General features: G+C 39.6%; 1 protein-coding gene across 5 annotated transcripts in view; it reads left to right on the top strand.

The window, feature by feature from the left end:
• garnl3 (GTPase activating Rap/RanGAP domain like 3) overlaps positions 1-19,267 on the top strand; it is an 82,220-nt gene that overhangs the window by 30,542 nt on the left and 32,411 nt on the right. For all 5 annotated transcript variants that reach the window (XM_085280037.1, XM_085280042.1, XM_085280039.1 and 2 more), the window contains 3 exons: positions 14,726-14,800; positions 16,561-16,660; positions 18,681-18,799. In XM_085280037.1, coding sequence (XP_085136163.1) covers positions 14,726-14,800; positions 16,561-16,660; positions 18,681-18,799 — 294 coding nt within the window. The remainder of the gene's footprint in view (positions 1-14,725; positions 14,801-16,560; positions 16,661-18,680; positions 18,800-19,267) is intronic.

Below are 19,267 nucleotides of genomic sequence, written 5' to 3'. Positions count from 1 at the left end.
TCGATCTCCCAGCTATCGTGACCCTTTATCCCCTTCAGTTCATGCCATGGAATTGTAAAGGGGCGTCAGATAGAAAATAAAAACCTGCCTGTTTTTGAAAATTAAACCCTATCATAAGCTTTAAATTGTACGTGTAACATGCCTATGAATGTGCAAACGCTATGTTTGTACATAAAAACAGGAGTGTACACTCATAAACCATTGTTTTTATATGCTGATACAAAGACAGAGTACTTTTATTTGAAGTAAATATTTTAACCACGTAGATGTTAGAAATATTGGGATCTTAGATTGTACCAATCAGTCATCAGGAGGAGTTTGGGGATAAACCTACAGACATGCATACTCTGCAGTTATTATAGTATGATGATAACGGTTACGTCACAATATGAATTAATAACCATATAACTCAACAAGATAACCCTTCTTCTTCCTATCCACAATCTGTTACAGGCATGTGAAATAAAATGAAAATTGAATTTTCTTATACTTGTGGACCTCTATTTTAAACAATGAACTTGCAATCATCTGCCACTACAGAAAAAAAAAAGCAATGCAAAGCAGTTCTGCTCGTTTTAGTTTTGTTATTTTGCCAAATGCTAAAATACAGAAACTGCAGCTTTATTGACATTTAAATGCATACAAAATGATAACAAGAAAAGAAATAATGATTTTCTGACCCACTTAAACCCCTTGGCTGCAGCTATTTTGAATATTTTATTGATTTAATAGCATATGCTTAAAATAATTACCATGTTATGAAAGTCCAAAAAGTTGCAAATCCTGACATGTGAGATCTCAAATGTTTAAATAATGTCTTACATAATTGGTCTATAGTATAAAAAAATCTACTCACTGCCGTAAGATTACTAAGCAACATCACAGTGTATCTCTTGTGAAAGCTACAGTTTTCATTGTAGAGTTAGGTGTCGGAACAATTTCTTAGCCAGGTGCAATGGCTAATTGCTCAGGTGTTCACGCTTTCCTGGAAACATCACAATGAGAAGGACAGAGTCCCTCTAGCTGCTTGCCTATTCTGCCAATTTCCATGCTAAGCTAAGCTAACTGGATGCTTGCAATTATAGTATTGTACTGTTGATCATCTCATCAGAGTCTGAGCAAAAAAAACAAACATTCATAATATGCATTTGTTTAACTGCCATGAGAATATGCCCTAAGTCTAACTTCTAGAGATTTACTTTTGAAGTTTAGTTTAACAGAATGGTTAACAGCTTCATCCATATGCTCTGAAGGAAGCTGGATAGGCTGTGTATGTTAATCATAATAAACTTTAGTACAACCACCTTTGTGCTTTTCTAATGCTATTATAGTGTATTACAGATTTATTACAGGTTTCAGGTTACATAATTCAACTAATTATTGGTGCTCAAACAAATTCACATAAAACTTCAAAATAATCATTTCATCCAGGATGATTCGGTTATTAACACATGGCAATTTCAGGTGTGATAAAAGGCAAAATGGCATGGTTAAGAAACGAGGAAGTGGGCAGAAGGAAATTAAATACAGGGCTTGATAAACCACCTTTATATTCACAAAGGACCTCAGGGAGTATAACCACATTACTACATTACCTGTGGTATATTTTTGCGCCTCAACTCCGTAGTGAAATTAAGCTCTTGGCTTTCTGTGGGAGAAGAAATATAATTGCGTGTGTGTGAACATACAGCAGAAAGTGTTTTTGTCAAGTCTGGCACTCATGCTGCTTAAGGCTGTATGTCTCTGGGGGAGGCTTGTGCAAAGGTCGGGAATGAGTCTGTGGTAATTCAGGTTATGTTGCCTTTTAGCCAACAAACAGCTCTTTGTGTTGACAGCATTGAATCGATGTGCTCTGTGTCTGTTTGTGTCCCTAGTGTGGTGTTGCAAGGTTATTAGGTCCTGACATTTCCTTCAAAGAATTATTCAATTGTCCTAAAAGTCACATAATTACCAGTCATGTGTGTGATTGTTAAAATGATGTAACTCATATTTTATGTCTATCTTTGAGATGCTTCAGTGCACGTCTGCTGGGCTGTCAGAGCTGCAAGCACTCTGTGATGGTGATGCTGTGGCTTCACCTGTGGCGCCTATGGTGGTGTGATGTTAATGTGGGCAGAGTAGTGTCCAGCAGAGATGACAACGTTGAGGTCAAAGCTTTCTGCAGAGACTAAGTTTGGGGCTCACTTGCAATGACGCACAAGAAGGATGAAGTTAAGGCATAAAAAAGCTTTGTTTGGGGAGTTGCAGTGTTTTTGCTGTGTTCTCTGTCAAGATGATCCCACACTGCTTCAGCAATGTTGAAGTCCAGGATCTAGGGAAGCCAATCCATGACAGATAGTGTTCCATTTTGTGTTTTTCTATTCAGATATGTTTTTACTGGATTGGCAGTGTGTTTGTGATCATTATCATATTGATAAAACAAAGCTGTTGCCAGTTACATTTTTTCCAAATGGTGGATCAAAATCTAATGGTACTTTTCTGCATTCATAGATTTGATAAGACTCTCAATACACTGGCTTGAATGGGCCCTAAACCCCACATGCATGGACATAATTATCGATTATCTCACCATTTGCTGCATAAGGAAACGTGACTACACTATATGCATCATTACTCTGTGTGGAGTTTGCGTGGGTTCTCTCCGGGTACAGTGCAGTTAGCGGGGTTGGGTTAAGTGATGATTCTACATTGTCCATAGGTGTGAATATGAGTAAGGATAGTTGTCTGTATCTTAGTGTTAGCCCTGCAACAGACTGGTGACCTGTCCAAGGTGTACCCTGCCTCTCCCCCTATGACAGCTGGGATAGGCTCCAGTGGCTTCACTCTTCGTATTCTTTCTTTTTGGGGCACGGATTTGATGGTGGTTTATTTTAGTTCTTTTAGTACTAAAGAACATGTTTTCAAATGTCACAACTAGAAGATATTGATTCAAAGCAGGGACTCCCTAATAAGAGAGACCAGCATAAGCAGAGCCATGACTCACCCTGTCTGTTTTATTTTTGGCATCATGGAAGCAGTGGTAGCAGGGCTCCCTACAATGTATGATATGATTCACTCTTGAGCACACACAACTAAGACACTATAGAGATATGTATAGGATCCAGTTTCATTTCAGCCTGCTTGCATTATAAGACACTTTGTACTGTTAAAATCATTTGATGGTGAAAACACCGAAGAGTCACTAGAGTGCTCTGCTGTTAAAGGTGGACATCAGCATCATATTAAACGGGGTCCTTGTTTGTTTTTTCTTATTTCCTGTGCATGTTTACTGTTACCATGGTTGATGAGTTCAGTTTCACTGTGTGTGCACCGCCTCACACCGACATGCATCACATGCAGTGTGGAATAAACCTGACAAGAGTTGTGACGTTGCAGTGTGTGAAAAGGTTTTTGCTCCCTTCCTGATTTTTTATTGGGGGTTTTGACATATTTGCACACTTTCAGGTGATGATCTGAAACAAATCTTAACCTGATAACCCGAGCAAATTTTAAAAAATGCTATTTTTAAATGATTTCATTTATCAAAGGAAAAAAAAACTATCCAAACCTACTTGGTTTAGTGTGAAACAATAATTGCCTTCTAAACCCTGATTGGGTTTTGGGAGCAAAAATGACAATTTCAGCAATTGTGATAACTGGTAATCAGTCTTTACATCGCTGTGGAGGAATTTTGACCCATTCTTCTTTGCAGAGTTGTTTTATTTCAGACAAATTTAAGGGTTTTCAAGCATTAATAATAACTGACTCCAAAACTCCCAAACTGTTTTGTTTTTTAGCCATTCAGAGGTGGACTTGTTGGTGTGTTTCAGACTATTGTCCTGCTGCATAACCCATGTGAGTTTGAGTTTCAGGCCATGAACTGATGGTTAGATATTCTCCTTGAGAATTTTCTGTTAGTTGTCCAGGTCCTGAAGCAGCAAACCAGCCCAGGCCATCACACTACCACCGCCATGTTTGACTGACTGAAATCCTGTGTTACTTTTACTCCATATGTAACGGGAAGCAAACCTTCGAGCTTTGCTGGCAGTCTCTGGTGAGCCAAATGGAAAAAAGAATAGGATAAAACCCTTCAGACACACATTCTCATGGTAATTTTTTCTGCGTGCGGACATTGTATTTGCCTTAGCTTCGTGCTATTTGATGTGCCGCAGTGCACAACATTAAATGAGACTGGCACTACTGGCAGAATCGGTGCGTGTGTGTGCTGAGAGGTTAGCTGTCAGTCTTGCACAGCGACTGGTGAGCAGACGGCTCCGCTCCCACCTGCCTACCAGTGTTACTGTCATTGCCTCAGAGGCTTTTGACTGCACTGTCACACTGCATTTATTCCCACTCTCAGCGTGTATCACACTGTTTGCGACGCGTCTGTTCGTCTGCTTATTAACTGCATAAATTCGGCCGAGCAGAAGACCGTTTGGCCACAAGTGGCAATTAAGATAAAAGCAAATAGATGTATGCTGTGTGTAGTTTTGCTTTTGTGACGCAGACACTGAAGTGTTTATCCATTAAGCCAGAATCACACGTACGTGTTTCAGGCTTCGGTCGTCTCGAGTCGTAATCATTTTAAAAGGGGTGACTTGTTGCATTGCTAAATTGAATTGTGGGCTCTTTGCAGAAAGTTGAGAAAAGATCAAACAGCCACAAATTGCCTTTTTTTTTAATGTTCCAGCACAGTTGTGTTGTGTTATGCAAATTATTGAAGACAGGCTAAGAAGCCTGATGTCGTGGGTGGTTGTGCTGATCCTTTTTTTCCCTTCTTTCCAAATCAATGCACTGCTGGTGACCCATAGTGTAGTAAACTTAGAACAACACAGATTTGAATTAAATGGATTTGCTGCATAGATTATCCTTTTGTCGTGTTGAGTCAGGATTGGACCGATATCTGATCTGAATTTGAATTTGATAGGTGTGACTGATATTTGGGTCGTGAGTACAGACTCAAAGTGACTCATCCACACGTTTGACTGTTATGTTACTGGTATTCATGTTATGGAAATAGTTAAAAAGTCAGTAATGAGCAGAGGTGGGTGGGTGCTGTTTTTTTTCCTTTTTTGTTTAGCTTATATTTACTGAATAAATCACAACTATCACTGATCGCTACATTTTGCAGAATGGCCACGGGATGAGGGGAGGAAACCTTAAAAGTATCCGGTTGAAAATAGTCAAATAAGGCAAGTTCACAACAAGTTATATCACTGCAATAGACTGGTGACCCATCTAGGGTATAAGCTGCCTCTCACCCCATGATAGATGGGATAGGCTCCAGGGGAAGCCACTACATCTATCGAAAACCCCAAAATAAAATTCCAAAGAAAGCAAAACATTTTCCTTTGCACACAGCCACTCACTGTCACTCACAACATTGAAAATGGCTCACTGGGGCTGCCTGTTGTTCTCCCAGCTTTTGTATTCTGTGCTGAGTCACCTGAGTCAGCACCACAGGAGAAGAGGGGGGCGCATAAATAAGGAGGGAGGCAAACAGTTACCAACACTCATGGTTCCTAGGATATTTAAAAGTAAAAGATTAGTCTTAAAGCTTTTACTTTTTGATAAAGCTTATAGTCCGAGATGGATCGGGTGACCCTGAACCCTTCCTTAGCTATGCTCCAATAGGTGTAAGCTGCTGGAGAGTTCCCATAATGTACTGAAAAGTTATTCTCTCCATATGTTTATACACTGCTTTGCATGTAGTTATTACTAAAATCTGGCTTCACAGTGTGTCTTTTGCCCTGCACCCCGTTCATGTTTCATAAAAAGTGAAAGTGAAAATAAAATGCTCCTGCTAACAATTCTATGTAGCCTCTTATAGCTTAATCCTGTGTACCAATAATTACAAAAAAGAACAAAATGGATATCTGTCAGAGGAATCAGACTACCAGCAGTGTTTTTTAGAAGATCGGCACCTTCTTAAGAGCTTTCAGGAATATTGCATGGCAGAGTTTAGTTTGCTCAATGTCATATCAGTACCACATTATTTTGCTTCTTTTGCAGACTAACAGCTTGTACAGCTGATTTTTTTTTTTCGTGAGCTTCAGTTTGCATTTCCTGACTGAATTTGGTCTGATTGAAGAAGGAGGGTTTTATGCTGATCCAAGCTAATGAAGTGCTTCAATTTTAAGTTACATAACTTATTATATGGGAGCAATTAATAGTGCTTCAACTCCTTCCACTGTGCATCTGTAATTCATCTGAATAAAAAACACAATGAAGAGTTTTATTACCGTAGACCAAGAGGAAGGTGAAAAGAAGAGACTGAATTTCCATGATTCTTTTGACAACTTCTTCCCATTCAGTGACTTATTTTTAATCAAGGAACTCTGTTTAATCTTCCCGTTTTTTCGCTCAGTCCTTTTCTTTAGCAGTTTCTGCTTCTCTCTTTTCCCACTCCTAATCTCCATCTTAATTCTTTCAGTGTCTTTTTTTATATCTTCTCACTGAGTGTGCACCTGCCTCTCTCCTTTTTCTCCCTCCCCGTGCTATTCCCTCCTCGCCCTCTTTCACATCCTCTCCTGCTCTACTGAACTACGCCTCTGTGTTTCCTGCTTTCCTGGAGGGTTGTGGGTGTGCATGAACAGGCCCGCTGATGAGATCAATTATCTATCAGCAGTCACAAAAGTATTGATTTAACAACCCCCACACATGTCTCTCTGCACTGCATCTCTTTTTTGTCCCGTGGGCCTCGGGGGAAATCAGAGGCTCCGGTACGAGCTCGATTGTGTACGTGTGAAATGCTCAAGTCGTGCCCTAAAATGTGAGCTGTTTAAGTGTGTCTGTAAGAGGGAGTGTGAGTGTGCTTCATCCATAAAGCCTCCAAAGCCTCTTAAATTCATGAGATTAAGAATTGTGGAGATATCCATTATTCTTTCACCGCTCAACTTTGTGTTGTCATTATGCACCTCTCTTGGCTTCTAACGTTTTTTCCCTTCTATGTAGTGGGGAAAATAATCATTTGATCCCTTGTTGAATTAGTAAGTTTGGTCACTTTAAAAGAAATCAACAGTCTCTAATTTTTATGGTAGTTTCATTTTGTTGGAGAGAAAAAACACATTGAGTAAAAGTTATAAACTGATTTGCCTGTCATTGAGTAAAATAAGCATTTGATCTAAGTTGGCCCTGATTATTCAGAAATGAAAGAAGTATAAAATGATCAATCGCCTTCGATTTGGAGCTCAATGAAAGATCTTCCTTTTGGGATTAGGATGATCATGATGAAAGTGATTGATCAGTCCATAACTACAACGGAGGAGCTTGTTAATGATCTGAAGGCAGTTGGGACCGCAGTCACAAATAAGACCATTGTGACCACACTACACTGTAATGGACTGATATCTTGCAGTGCCTGCAACATCCTCCTACTCAAGAAGGCACATATAGAGGCTTGCCTTAAGTTTGCCAGTGAACATCTAAATGATTCAGAGAAGGCTTGGGAGAAAGCGCTGTGGTCACATGAAACCAAAATGAAGCTCTCAGGCATTAAATCAACCTACCGTGGTTGGAGGAGGAGAAATGCTGTGTACTGTGAAATCTTGGATCAGAACCTCCTTCCCTCAGCCAGACACTGAAGATGGGTCATGGATGGGTCTTCCAGTGTGACAGTGTCCAAAAACATACCACCAAGGCAACAAAGAAGCATATTAAGGTCATGGAGTTGCCTAGTCGGTCTCCAGACCTCAGTTCTGTAAGAAATCTGTGGAGGGAGCAGAAGCTTCAAGTTGCCAAGCTGCAGCCTCTGCAAAGACAAGTGGGTCCTCCTGAGATGTCTGCAAACCTGGTGACCAGCTACAAAAAACGTCTTATCGTTGTGCTCGCCAACAAGGGTTTCTCCGCCAAGTATTAAGTCATGTTTTACTTGGTCATCCAATACTTATTTACATATACAGTTATAATTTTATATACAGTTACTGACTTGCAAATCAATTTTGTTAACTCTTATGTAATGTGGTTTTTGTTTTTTGCATTTTGGATTGGTATTCGACATCGATTAAAATTTAATTTCCATCAAAATTAAAGACTGTTCATTTCTTTGGAATTCAGCAGGGAATCAAATAATTACTTCCCCCACCGTATATAGGTTTGGTCCTGTGTCTCCAGTATTGTTCCCAGCAGTGTCGAGGTGTTTTATGAGTTGTTTGTTAAAGCGTAGAAGCATAACAGGCTCCCCCTTTTCCCCTGTTGCCCCTCATTTTGCCTCCTCCAGCCCACCGGGTATCGTTGGAATGCAGCTTTTTCTTCTTTGCCACTCTTCTGTTCCATGATTTAAAAGCAGTGGCTACACAATACATAGACACACACAGAAACACACAAAAACACACACACAGACTCCCCAGAGAGCTTAATCTCTCTTTTCTTCTGACATTTTTCTTTCTTTCACCCCATAACAACTGAAAGCCTATTCACACACTGCAGCACAAACACTTACCTAAAAACACAATTAATACTGAATGTCTCTCTCCTTTTTTCTTCACATCCAGCCACACACACAAACACATCCACCAGGGAGGTAGTGCATTGCTCTGTATGAACGCTACATTGGTTTCCCCTCCATTATCTTGCGATTGGACAGTTAATGTTGCAGGAGGCACGAAAAATAGAGGAAGATGGTGGCCTACAGCTTCGACATTTACTTTCCATTTTCAGCACTCGAATACAAAATACAGATGTTAACAGAGTCCCAATGCTCATTCATTCACCCATAAACATGGGCACGTACAGGTCCATACCCCGGCATGCGAAAATGTGCAGGGAATTTTGATGCCTTTTAATATGCATATAAAAAGAGAGAACATCTTATTTTCATCAGTTTATTCTATAACAAAATGAGTTATTGCAAAGAAGAGCTTCAGACCTGCAGTAAACATGCTTTGGTCTGTATTGATTTGAATATGCCATTATATACACTTACCTAAGGAAGTAAATGCAGCTATAGTGCTGTACTTGTGTGCACATTAGGGCGGAGTGAAATCACTGTCATATTAATAAGAAAAATGTTGCAAATATGTTGTTAGAATTCTTTTTTGAATCACCAATTTAATCAAATTCAACAAGCCTACAGTATAGTCTGCATAAATGCACATAACACTTACAGGTCTCCCATTTCTTTTGCAATGAGTCTGACACTTAAGGTGTCTCAGTTCTTTGAGTTACAGCAAACAGACGGACTCATTTTCCACTCATGCAAGGTTAACTGTTTGCTTTCTGTGGTGGTTATCAGAATTTACTAGCATCTTTCATCATGACCTTGCAGTTGAGCTAAATTGGTTCAACTGCCAGCACCTGCAGACAGAGCCCTTAATAAAAGATCGTATAGCTTTTACTGGTTTGAGATTTATTTCACTTAAGGGTTAGGGTGACTGTGATTTTAAAATTGTGTTTTAGCAAGCGTTGTAAATAGCTAGCTAGATATTAGCCAGGGACGCTTGTTGTTTTCCGGTTGAGCTTAATCTGAAGATGCTTTTTGTAGACTTCACATATGGAGCCTACTCTCCATCACCTGAGTCATGATGCTGGTGCTTCCAAGCATGCGAAAGGAGTTGTTAAAAACTGCTTCGCAAAACATCCTAAATCCACACAGCAGATGTTTCCGTTCAGATATTAATCATAGTGTCATTTTCTCATTGCTTTCTTGTTACAGCTACCTCAGTTTAGAGTTTCCATATACATCTACACAGTTATAGATAGTACTGAATGCAGTATATATTCACAACATACTTCATACCGTGTACATTATAACATACCATAATAGACCCATTTCTGTAATATACTTACATATCTATACTATTGCTAATATATATTGTAATATATCTATATCACTAAAGCACTTCTGGATGGATGCAAACTGCATTTCGTTGCCCTGTACCTGTGCATGTGCAATGACAATAAAGTTGAATTCTATTCTATTCTATTCTATCATAACTGGTCTCTGAACAGTGGAAGCTGAGGGAGGTACAACTCACAAAATTGTCTGTGGTTAGTCTCTTGACAATCCTCCATTAAGGATCACAGGTAAATCCTTGATGTGCTCACAAAAAGAGCCAAAATACTGCTTCCCTTGTTTCAGTTTGCAAGACTTCTGCTCTTGCTAGCAGCGCCCAGGAAAATGACCTACACAGCAGAGTGAAAGGCTTGTAGTCAAGCTAGGTTCCAGAGACAATAGTCAAGTATGGCCAAAAGATGGCATGACGTTACACGATGGATGCAAACTAGAGCTGGGCGATAGAACGATAATGATATGTATCGCGATATAACTTTTACTCGATAGAGAAATTAAGCTATCGCGATAGACCTCGCCGCTCTTGTCCTCAAAAAAAAAAAAAAAAAAAAAAAGGTCAGCCAATCCAAATTAAGTAGCGCAGAGCCGAACCAATCACAGCCGCAGCGTCACGTCGCGTGACTTGTTACGTACAGCACAAGTGCCAAGCCGCACGTGTGTTTGTTTGGGAAGCAGCCAGCGGGTAATGGAGCCAGCGCGTAATGGAGGAAATGAGTGTGCCGACTAGAAAAATCAACCGAGCGTGACCGAAGAGAAAACAGATGATGGTTCCAATGCCGGAGAGATTGTCAAACGGAAGAGCCATAGAAGTTCCGTAGTGTGAAGGTATTTCGGCTATTTCAAGTCTGACAAAAACAGAGTAGCGTGCACTGTAAATTGTGCCGAAAGCAAGTCTGGAAATACAATAAACTGGTGCATGCGTCACACTGCGCCACGTTATTGTTTCGGTGAAATGAATTTCTACAATACTGTTACTGTTAATTCTACTCTCTGCAGTGTTTAAATGCTTACATATACACACAGCTACTGTCCCTCCACACTTACGACTCGGTTCTGCTTCTATGCCCCAGCTTTGTTTACTTTTTCCCACCAAGGCTTCTAGACTTCTGATTGGCCAACATTTAGGCACGGTTAGGAATCTAGCGCCACCTGCTGCTTTGGCATGTTCATAGCAGCGTTTTCCTTCATTTCTGCCTTTATGTGTGGACGGGATTATTTTTTAAAACGAAAATGGAAAATCTCCGTTTTCAAAAATACCCGTGTACGTGTGGACGTAGCCTCAGTCTCTGACTGGAAGCGCTAATTCGTCATTCGGCTTTTGTCAGACTAAAGTAACTGTTAAAACTGTTTGAAAAGCTCAGCTATACAACAAGGAGAGATTGAGAATTTCCTTTTAGTTCTCAGTTTATTTGATATTGACAAAAGTTAGTCAGTTTTGTCTGTTCTTCTGTAAAACAAACTAAGATTTATTTTTAGAATTAATATTTTGTTTCTAAGTGGAATTGACAATTTAGTCTGTTTTGTTTGTTCTATTTTGAAACTTAAACGCTTTAGTGGCTGCCTTTTGTGTAGTTTGCAATATTTGCCTTTATTTATCTGAAAAAGTCTCATGTTCCTTAAGTACATCTACCCTGTTGAACTTATTATGGGAAATAAATATTTAAATAAAAACAAGCTGCTGATTATTTCACATTTTACTTGTGAGCAACGGCACATTTAAATCTTACAAATATAGTTATTTGGCTTATATCGTGATAGATATCGTTATCGCCTGAAATGAAAAAAACATCGTGATATGAAAAAATCTCATATCGCCCAGCTCTAATGCAAACATGATGTCTGTTTTTAGCAAACACTGCTTGCCTCACTTATTCTGTTGGCATCCCCACTGTGTACACATACCATGTCAGAACAGCATTTTTTAAATTGTTTTGCATACCACTTGGATAAGCAATCACTGAAACCAAAGGATACAAGGGTCTCACTTACAGAAGCATTTATAAAGTTTATTATTAAATCAGCTCAGATTAAACTTAGATTAGTCAGTTATTTGAAGAAAGCCCAAAAAGATGAAGACATCCTTTATCACGAATGACTTTTGCAGCATACAATGCACAAAACATGTGAATTTACAGTTAATGTCACAAAGTAACAGATACAGAAGAGTGGCTTGTATGCTCGATAGGCAAAAACTCTGAGGATGGCATATAAATAAAACCCACAATTTCCTTACTAGCCTTGTTACAATGCGAATGCCTATTTTCAACCCAACCCAATGTAGAGCCAGTTGCAAAATTTAATTTAAGAGCTTTGCACCAAAACCCCAGCTACAGTACTCCATATCAGATTTAATTTAGTGTGAACAATAAAGTCAGAGTGACGGTTATTAATGATTTTATTTAGGATGCAAAGCTCTTGCCTTTTATCCTCACTTACCCACAGGAATGTTTTGAGTGGACTTGAACCCTCTGTCTCTCTCTCTCTCCATGATAAATGCTCTCTCATCACTCTTGTTCATCATTGCACTGGCCGTCATGATCCAATGAGCTGTTGAAGTGGGGCACACCACCCACTCTTCATACAGATCAGCATTGTGCCTTGTCCAGGTTTTGCACAGGCTTTGGCAGCCACTCAGAATATTGTGTTGGTTATTAGTTTATCATTGTTCATAACCCCTTACAGCATCACACTCTACTTTGAGCTTTATCTGAGGTAACGAGTGCACAGTCCTGCTTTATAGTCTTATTCTGCTTTTGACCATGATCTTGTTGTGTATAGGTGATTGTTACACTTGCTTTCCTCCTGCTTCATGCATTAGTTGTGAACTCTTTAACTTTGTAGGTCAGCGACACTGGATGCTGTTTATTAGTTTTCTGTATTTGCTCCTTACCTCTCAGGACCTAGCTTGTCATCGTCTTTTTGCTTGGCTTCTCCAAACCATTTCTAGCCATCTGGATGTATCACAACACATGCAGGAATACACATCCACGCCAGATCTGTCTTTTTTTTTTTAATGTATTGGCAGATCAGAGACCTCTGTTGACGAGGACAGTAAAATAAAGCACAGCAGTCAACAGGATCAAAGGGCAAAGGTCAAAGGAAGTGCAGTATGGGAGGAAAGAGTCTCTGATGTGTTGCCTGATAACAGAGCATCAGTTACCATGATGGAAATGGGGGTTTAAAAGAGGAATCAGGAGGTGAAGAGTAATAGACTGAAAGGAGTTTTACATGTGTCCACACGGACAAGAAGAAAGTAGTCAAAAAAACAGCAAAACTGACTATTTTTCTTTATATATCATTGATCTTATTGATATTCTTGATCTTTTATAAAGATAACTTCACAGCATTTGTTTATACACATTTATAAAAGATAATCATAGAAAGACACATACACACATTTGCAAACAAAAACAATTCTGCAAGCCAAGTGTAATGGGCTTATATTAACACCATATTACTTTAAGATATTGTGAAGGATTTTTCAGTGTGTATTTTGTGTAGTTTGATGTGTAGTAGCAATTGCTTAATGACTTAGTTTAATCGAGATTAGTGGAAATGTTCAATTTGACTGTTGTTTGACCTGCGCAGGCCATTCATCTTTCCTGCTAGACTCATGGACTCATTATAAATGCTTTAAAAGACTCAAATTACTGTCTACTGCTATAGTCGTCTGAAAAACCTACACATCTGTGCTGCGTTCAAGGGAGTTAGGAGGGCCTAAGCACTTGTATTAAAGCGAAAAATTTGGTGGCAGCATTCAGATGTGTGTTGTCACAGTGCAATAATCTTCCAAGGAGAAGACATCCCAGAAAATTCTCCCAAGATCAGCCTGTGCAATGCTCAGAGAAACTACAAAAAACCTGGAGAGCTACATCTCAGACTCAGTTAGCATGTTAAATGATAAAGTTCATGACAGTTCAGTTAGAAAAAGACTGAACTAGTATGTTCTGCTTAGAAAGGTTGCTAGAAAGAAGCCTCTTCTCTCTAAATCCAGCACAGCTCATGTTCACAATGGTACGTCTGAACGAACCACAACACTTCTGCATATCACCACAAACACCTCACACTAACTGCCAAGCACAGCGGTGGAGAGGTCATTATTTGGGTTGTTATACCTCCACCCAAATGAAATGTGATGTTGGGATCTTAAGCGTGCGGTGAATGGTTGCCTGAAAAACGTCAATAAACTGATGCAATGTTGTGTAGAAGAGTGGGACAAAATTCCTCCAAAGCGATGTGAGAAACTGTTAAATTATTGCTGCTAAAGGTGGTTCTACAAGTTACAGAATCATGGGCTGTTTACAGGAGTGCACACTATAACTACACCTCAGGTCTGAAATGCTTAAATTGAAATGGTGACGTGATGATGATTCTAGGTCATATTTGGAATCACTGACTTTGCACAAAAATCAGCTGCAACTCTTTGCAAGAGAGTGACTAAGCATCAAAATTTGCCCAAATATGGGACCGGTTTTGGAAGCTGTACACAGTTAGACAGGATAGCTGAGCTGCTCTCAGGCTTTGTCTTCTCTTGTTTCACTCAGTCTCCGCACTATTAACTTTCCCATTTCATCTCATGATGTCTCCTCTCTAGTGCTGCAGTAGTAAGAGGTGAGTCAGCATGAGACAGATAATTGTGGTGATAAGTAGAGGGTGCCTGAGGAAAATTAGGAGAAAAGTTTAAAAGTTAAAAACTGTTTCTAAAGTGAAGGGAGACTTGAGTGAATAAGGGTGAAGAGGGTTAGTTGGTAACATATTCATGGAAAGGGGTTGCTAATGCTGCTGTTGTCACATGGAGGTGATGTTTCACCACGGTTCCTCTTTTTTCTGTGAGTGCAGCGGGCTCTGGTGTATTTATAGTCGGTTTATTACTGTCTGCCACAAGTCACTGTTTATCAGGTGTCTAATTTTGACCATGTCTCCCTCTCACTATGTCTGTCTCTGTCTTCCTCTCAGCTGATATCCAGTGATGCAGATGGGGCCATTCAGAGGGCGGGACGCTTCAGGGTGGAGAATGGCTCCTCAGACGAGGTGCGCACTATATCACACACAAGCCTCTTGTCTCAGTCTGGCTCTCAAGGTTTTCTTGTGCTGATTTTTGGATCCGTAATTGTTTTGAGGGCCTGTTTTAACTCAAGCTGATTGAAGGTGACAGAAAATTTCATAAAATAATATTTTAAGCTCTTTTTCATTTGCCATTCTTTCACTAAATAGTATTAAAGCTAATTTAAGAGGTGGCTAGAGTAGAGTAATATAAAGACTGGAAGTATGGGAAAACTGATTTCCTGGTTCTGTCCAAAGTTACAAAAAATACCTTCCAGGTCCTCTAAAACTCCTAATTACGATGTTATATAAAGGTGGTATTGATTTTCTTATCTAATGCTCAGCAGAGAGGACAATAAGTATCCCTTTAACATGACTCATGTAGCTGCCGCTACGAATTGCTTCTTCATGTGGTTCCCAAATTTGGGTTTATGACTCATCCATTAGGTCAAAAAGATATATCTAAGGGGTCACAAGATGAATAACGGATGATTAAACAGGCCTGTTTCATAAATTCTGGCTTTTCTCCCATAGTTGGGTTTTTTTTCTTGTTAAATGCAGGCCAGTTTGCTTTCTGTAGCTGCTGAAATTGTTCACATCAAGCAATCTACACACTCCTGGTGGACACACCATTATTTTATAGTGATATGCACAGGGGTTAGTGCGGTGCCAGAGCACAGCAAACACTTTTTTTCTCCCCTGAGGAAGTAGAATTGCCACATTTATCATAAACCTTATTTTGTGCCAGAGAGCCCATGAAAACAAACTGACAAATTGGTCAGAGCTGTCATATTGATGTGATGATTGATTTGCAATGTCAGCTCGAGCACAGCAAGCAAACGTTCCAACTTTGAAGCTGCCGTTAGCTGCAGGCTACCTTCAGAGGGTACAGGGATTTCAAATTTTTTTTTATCTCGTCTGTCTAGTGGGGTTTTTTGTGGGGAAAAAAAGATGAAATTTAAACATTTTTTTTCGCTTGTGGCAGGTCTTTATTTACCTCACCTGCTTAAACTGATCATATACGTCATTCCTTTTTTTGACAACTATAGTCATATTTTAGTCCCTTTTGAGTTAGTGCTTTATCCTGTTTACACAGCCTCAACATTTCTTTTTATCTGTGTTTAATTAAATTCCTTTTATACTAAGCCATCCCATTTCTTATTAAGGCTTTAATTGTGAAACATTTGTTGTGGAAACATCAGGAAGATTTTTATGTGAAGAAATACATGCACATGTACATAAAATTATTTGTGGCTATGGCATTTGTCCTCTGTCAGCTGTATGTATGACAAGAGATAACTTGAGTGAGCAGAACAAACGCTGACCAGTACTGCGAATACAGTAGCTCCTGCATTTGCTGATCTTTGTTTCCTTTTTAAGTCAATTTCCAAGAATGCAGCAACAATGCATCTCTATCATGGGGCCGCCCTATTATGATTCACTGCCTCGATTTTGTCCAACATTTTGGTATTATTTAGGATGTGATGCAATCCGCAAAGACAAAGGTTCTCTTAATCTCAAACCTTAGTCCTCCCACATTTTTAAATTGAGAGCCATGATACAAGTAATAAACAGTTACATTATAGCTTGCTTTTGCTGTATCTGATTTCCTGCCCTGTAATATAATCAGTACTGTTTTATTGTGTAACAGTTTTCCACAATGAAGACTGCTGTGACTCAAGCTGTGACTATCATTATAACATTGTGGCATATGTTTGTGTGTGTGTGTGCGTGTGTGTTTGAAACAGACTTTGGACTACACTCCAGGAACCTGGAGGAGAACCGATGTCCATCTGGAGAATCCAGAGTACCACACCAGATGGTTCTTTAAATACTTTTTGGGAAAAGGTCAGTGCTTCTCTGCTGTGCTCTGTATAAAAAATACACTCACGCACAGAGCTAGCATGACATAGATCAAGAAATGCCTCCATATTTGGAAGCTTGTTATCAGCCTTGTCCTCATGCACCGCTTTTCATTCATCTAACCATATCCCCACTGAGAGTCTTAACTACACTCCAGCCCAATACGTCACCCAAGGAGAAAGCTCACTAAGGACATACAGTATCACTAGACAGACAACGCTGCACAAGATAGCACAATTAAAATTTTACCCTTAGCTTCTGAAATGAGACTGTGCAGCAACCTAGCAACTGTGAGAAGCTGTTAGGAATTATTTGTATTGGTCACCTGTCCTGCACCTTTTTCATAATTTCTCCACCCGCATTATTCCCACTCTGCATTACTTCCATAGTCTTAAAAGCTCATTGCTGAGGCTTCCCTGTAATGAGTTTAGTGAGGAAGATCAGCTGAGAGGTGAGGTAAAGAGCAGAGATATTTGTGAAGGAAAGTTAAGACAGGAAAACTATCAGCTATGGAATAACAGAATAAGAGGCATCTTTTTCCTCTTCTGGCCAGGGTCTAATCATACTATGGCACGGGCAGTTTAAAAATGAGCCACGTCGCAAGAAATTTGGCTCGACCTGTTTTGGACTGCAGCTGAGCCATCTGTGTCTCACAGCCCGGCCAGAGTCGACTGCATCGCACAAAACAACACATTATGAACTCGAGGCCAGCTACTTTAACACAAGCTTCCTGTTTGATGAAACACCCACAGTGGCACACATCTTACTGATAAGAATAAATCTTTCTGTGTCTGTTTCCCTGTTATACTCCATTAAATATGACAATAATTCTTGAGGCTGCTCAAAAAGAACGAGGCTCAGTAGTAAGCCAATAATTGGAACGCAGCTTCACGTTACTGCTTACCTTAAGCTTAAAAACATCACCGATTAGGAATAAACAGAGCTTATAACCAAATAGAATAAAAGAGACACACACACACACAGGAAAAGAAAGCATTAGCTGAGGTGAGGACGAAGAAAGAGGCAGCAGAGAACCTGCATCTAATTGGGTTTGGATGGCTGTTTGGCATTGTTTGGATATGTTACCCTGTCAACCAAAGAGGCAGAGACTCTGCTGCGATCTGTGTAACTCTAGGTTTTGAATGAAAGAAGAGAATTTAATGAAAGAAAAGGCAGGAAGGAAGACAAAAAATGAAAAAACATCAACAACAAAAAGACTAAAAACACAGATAAAACAGCAGAGAGATGACTGGGCCCCTACTATGACAGAAAAATCTAAATTTTTAACTTAAACTAATCAAAACTTTAACACCAGGAGAACCAGCCTGGAGGTGGAATAACATGGGTCAGTTCAAGTAGATAGCTTACTCTGTCCATCTGTCAAAGTCTTCTTGGATTTTATGAATCAGTGGGGTATGAGCGTATATTCCAAGGTATAAGTCCCAGCGTCCCACTGTGTATGGCTGAAAAGCAGAATCTTGGATTTCAACCAGAGGACTGAGTAGCCATAGAACTTTCCAAAGCTGTTGATCAGAGTGTGGACTGACAGAAAGTGAGTTGTCAGATTAGTTAATAAAGAAGAATGTTATCTGCATATAAACTGAATTTTTGATTATGTAAATTTGTTGCTATACCTATGATGTCATCAGTCTGTCTTATGGCTGAGACAAGAAGTTCAATGAAAAGTGCCAGAAGAGATGATGATTATCCTTATCTCGTACCTCTGTTTAAATTGAATGGGTTGGATATTTGTCCATTAGTGATTACAGATGCTGTTGGAGTGTTGTGTTGTATAGGATTAGCTGTTTATGTAAGGACCAAATCCAAAATGTTATAGGAGGCAGAAATTTCCAGCTCAATTTATCATTTTTTTCCTGCATCTAGAGTAAAAATTATGGCAGGGCTTTGATTTAATATCCATTTTACTATTGTATAAGTTAATCAGTTGAATAATCTTGATCTCTTAATCTTAATCATATCTGTAAATGATCTCTGTCCACCATAGTCCACCAAAATTATGTGGGCACGGATGCAGAGAAGAATCCCTTCTACCTATCGGTGGTCCTCTCGGACCAGAACAACCAACGTGTTCCCCAGTACCGAGCCATCCTCTGGAGAAAGACGGTGAGTTCACTGTCTATGCACCTAGCAGCAGTAATTTTAAATGCGTCACATCTCTTAGACCTTCAGGATGAGTGTTGGGGAGTAACAGAATACATGTACCACCGTTACGTATTAAAAATACAAAATATGAGTAACTGTAGTCCGTTACAGTTACCGTTTAAAAAGGTGGTATTCAGAATACAGTTACTTTGTTGAAGTAACTGGATTACACGGCGGTCTTTTCCTGTTTCATATGTTAGGCTGTCCCCTCTCTATTTTTGGTAATTCCACGCCGGTGGAAACCCAAACAAAACCTGTGTCTCAATCTCTCGACCCATGTCACCCCTACTTGCGGCCCAAATAATGACGTGACGAAATATTTTCAAAAATTATTGTTCAAAAACTTATTTAATATGAATGCAATAGGCAGAGTGTTATTGGCATAGCCCTAAAGAATGTAGCCTCATGGACAGTGTAGCCCAGTAAGCT

The sequence above is a fragment of the Mchenga conophoros genome, linkage group LG7 (genome assembly GCF_057382185.1).
Source record: "Mchenga conophoros isolate Kocher_MC1m ecotype Shallow Benthic linkage group LG7, M_conophoros_male_GT1.1, whole genome shotgun sequence".
In the NCBI taxonomy this organism is placed as follows: domain Eukaryota; kingdom Metazoa; phylum Chordata; class Actinopteri; order Cichliformes; family Cichlidae; genus Mchenga; species Mchenga conophoros.
Note: the sequence above shows the minus strand (reverse complement) of the source record. Positions and strands in the feature narration are given on the sequence as shown.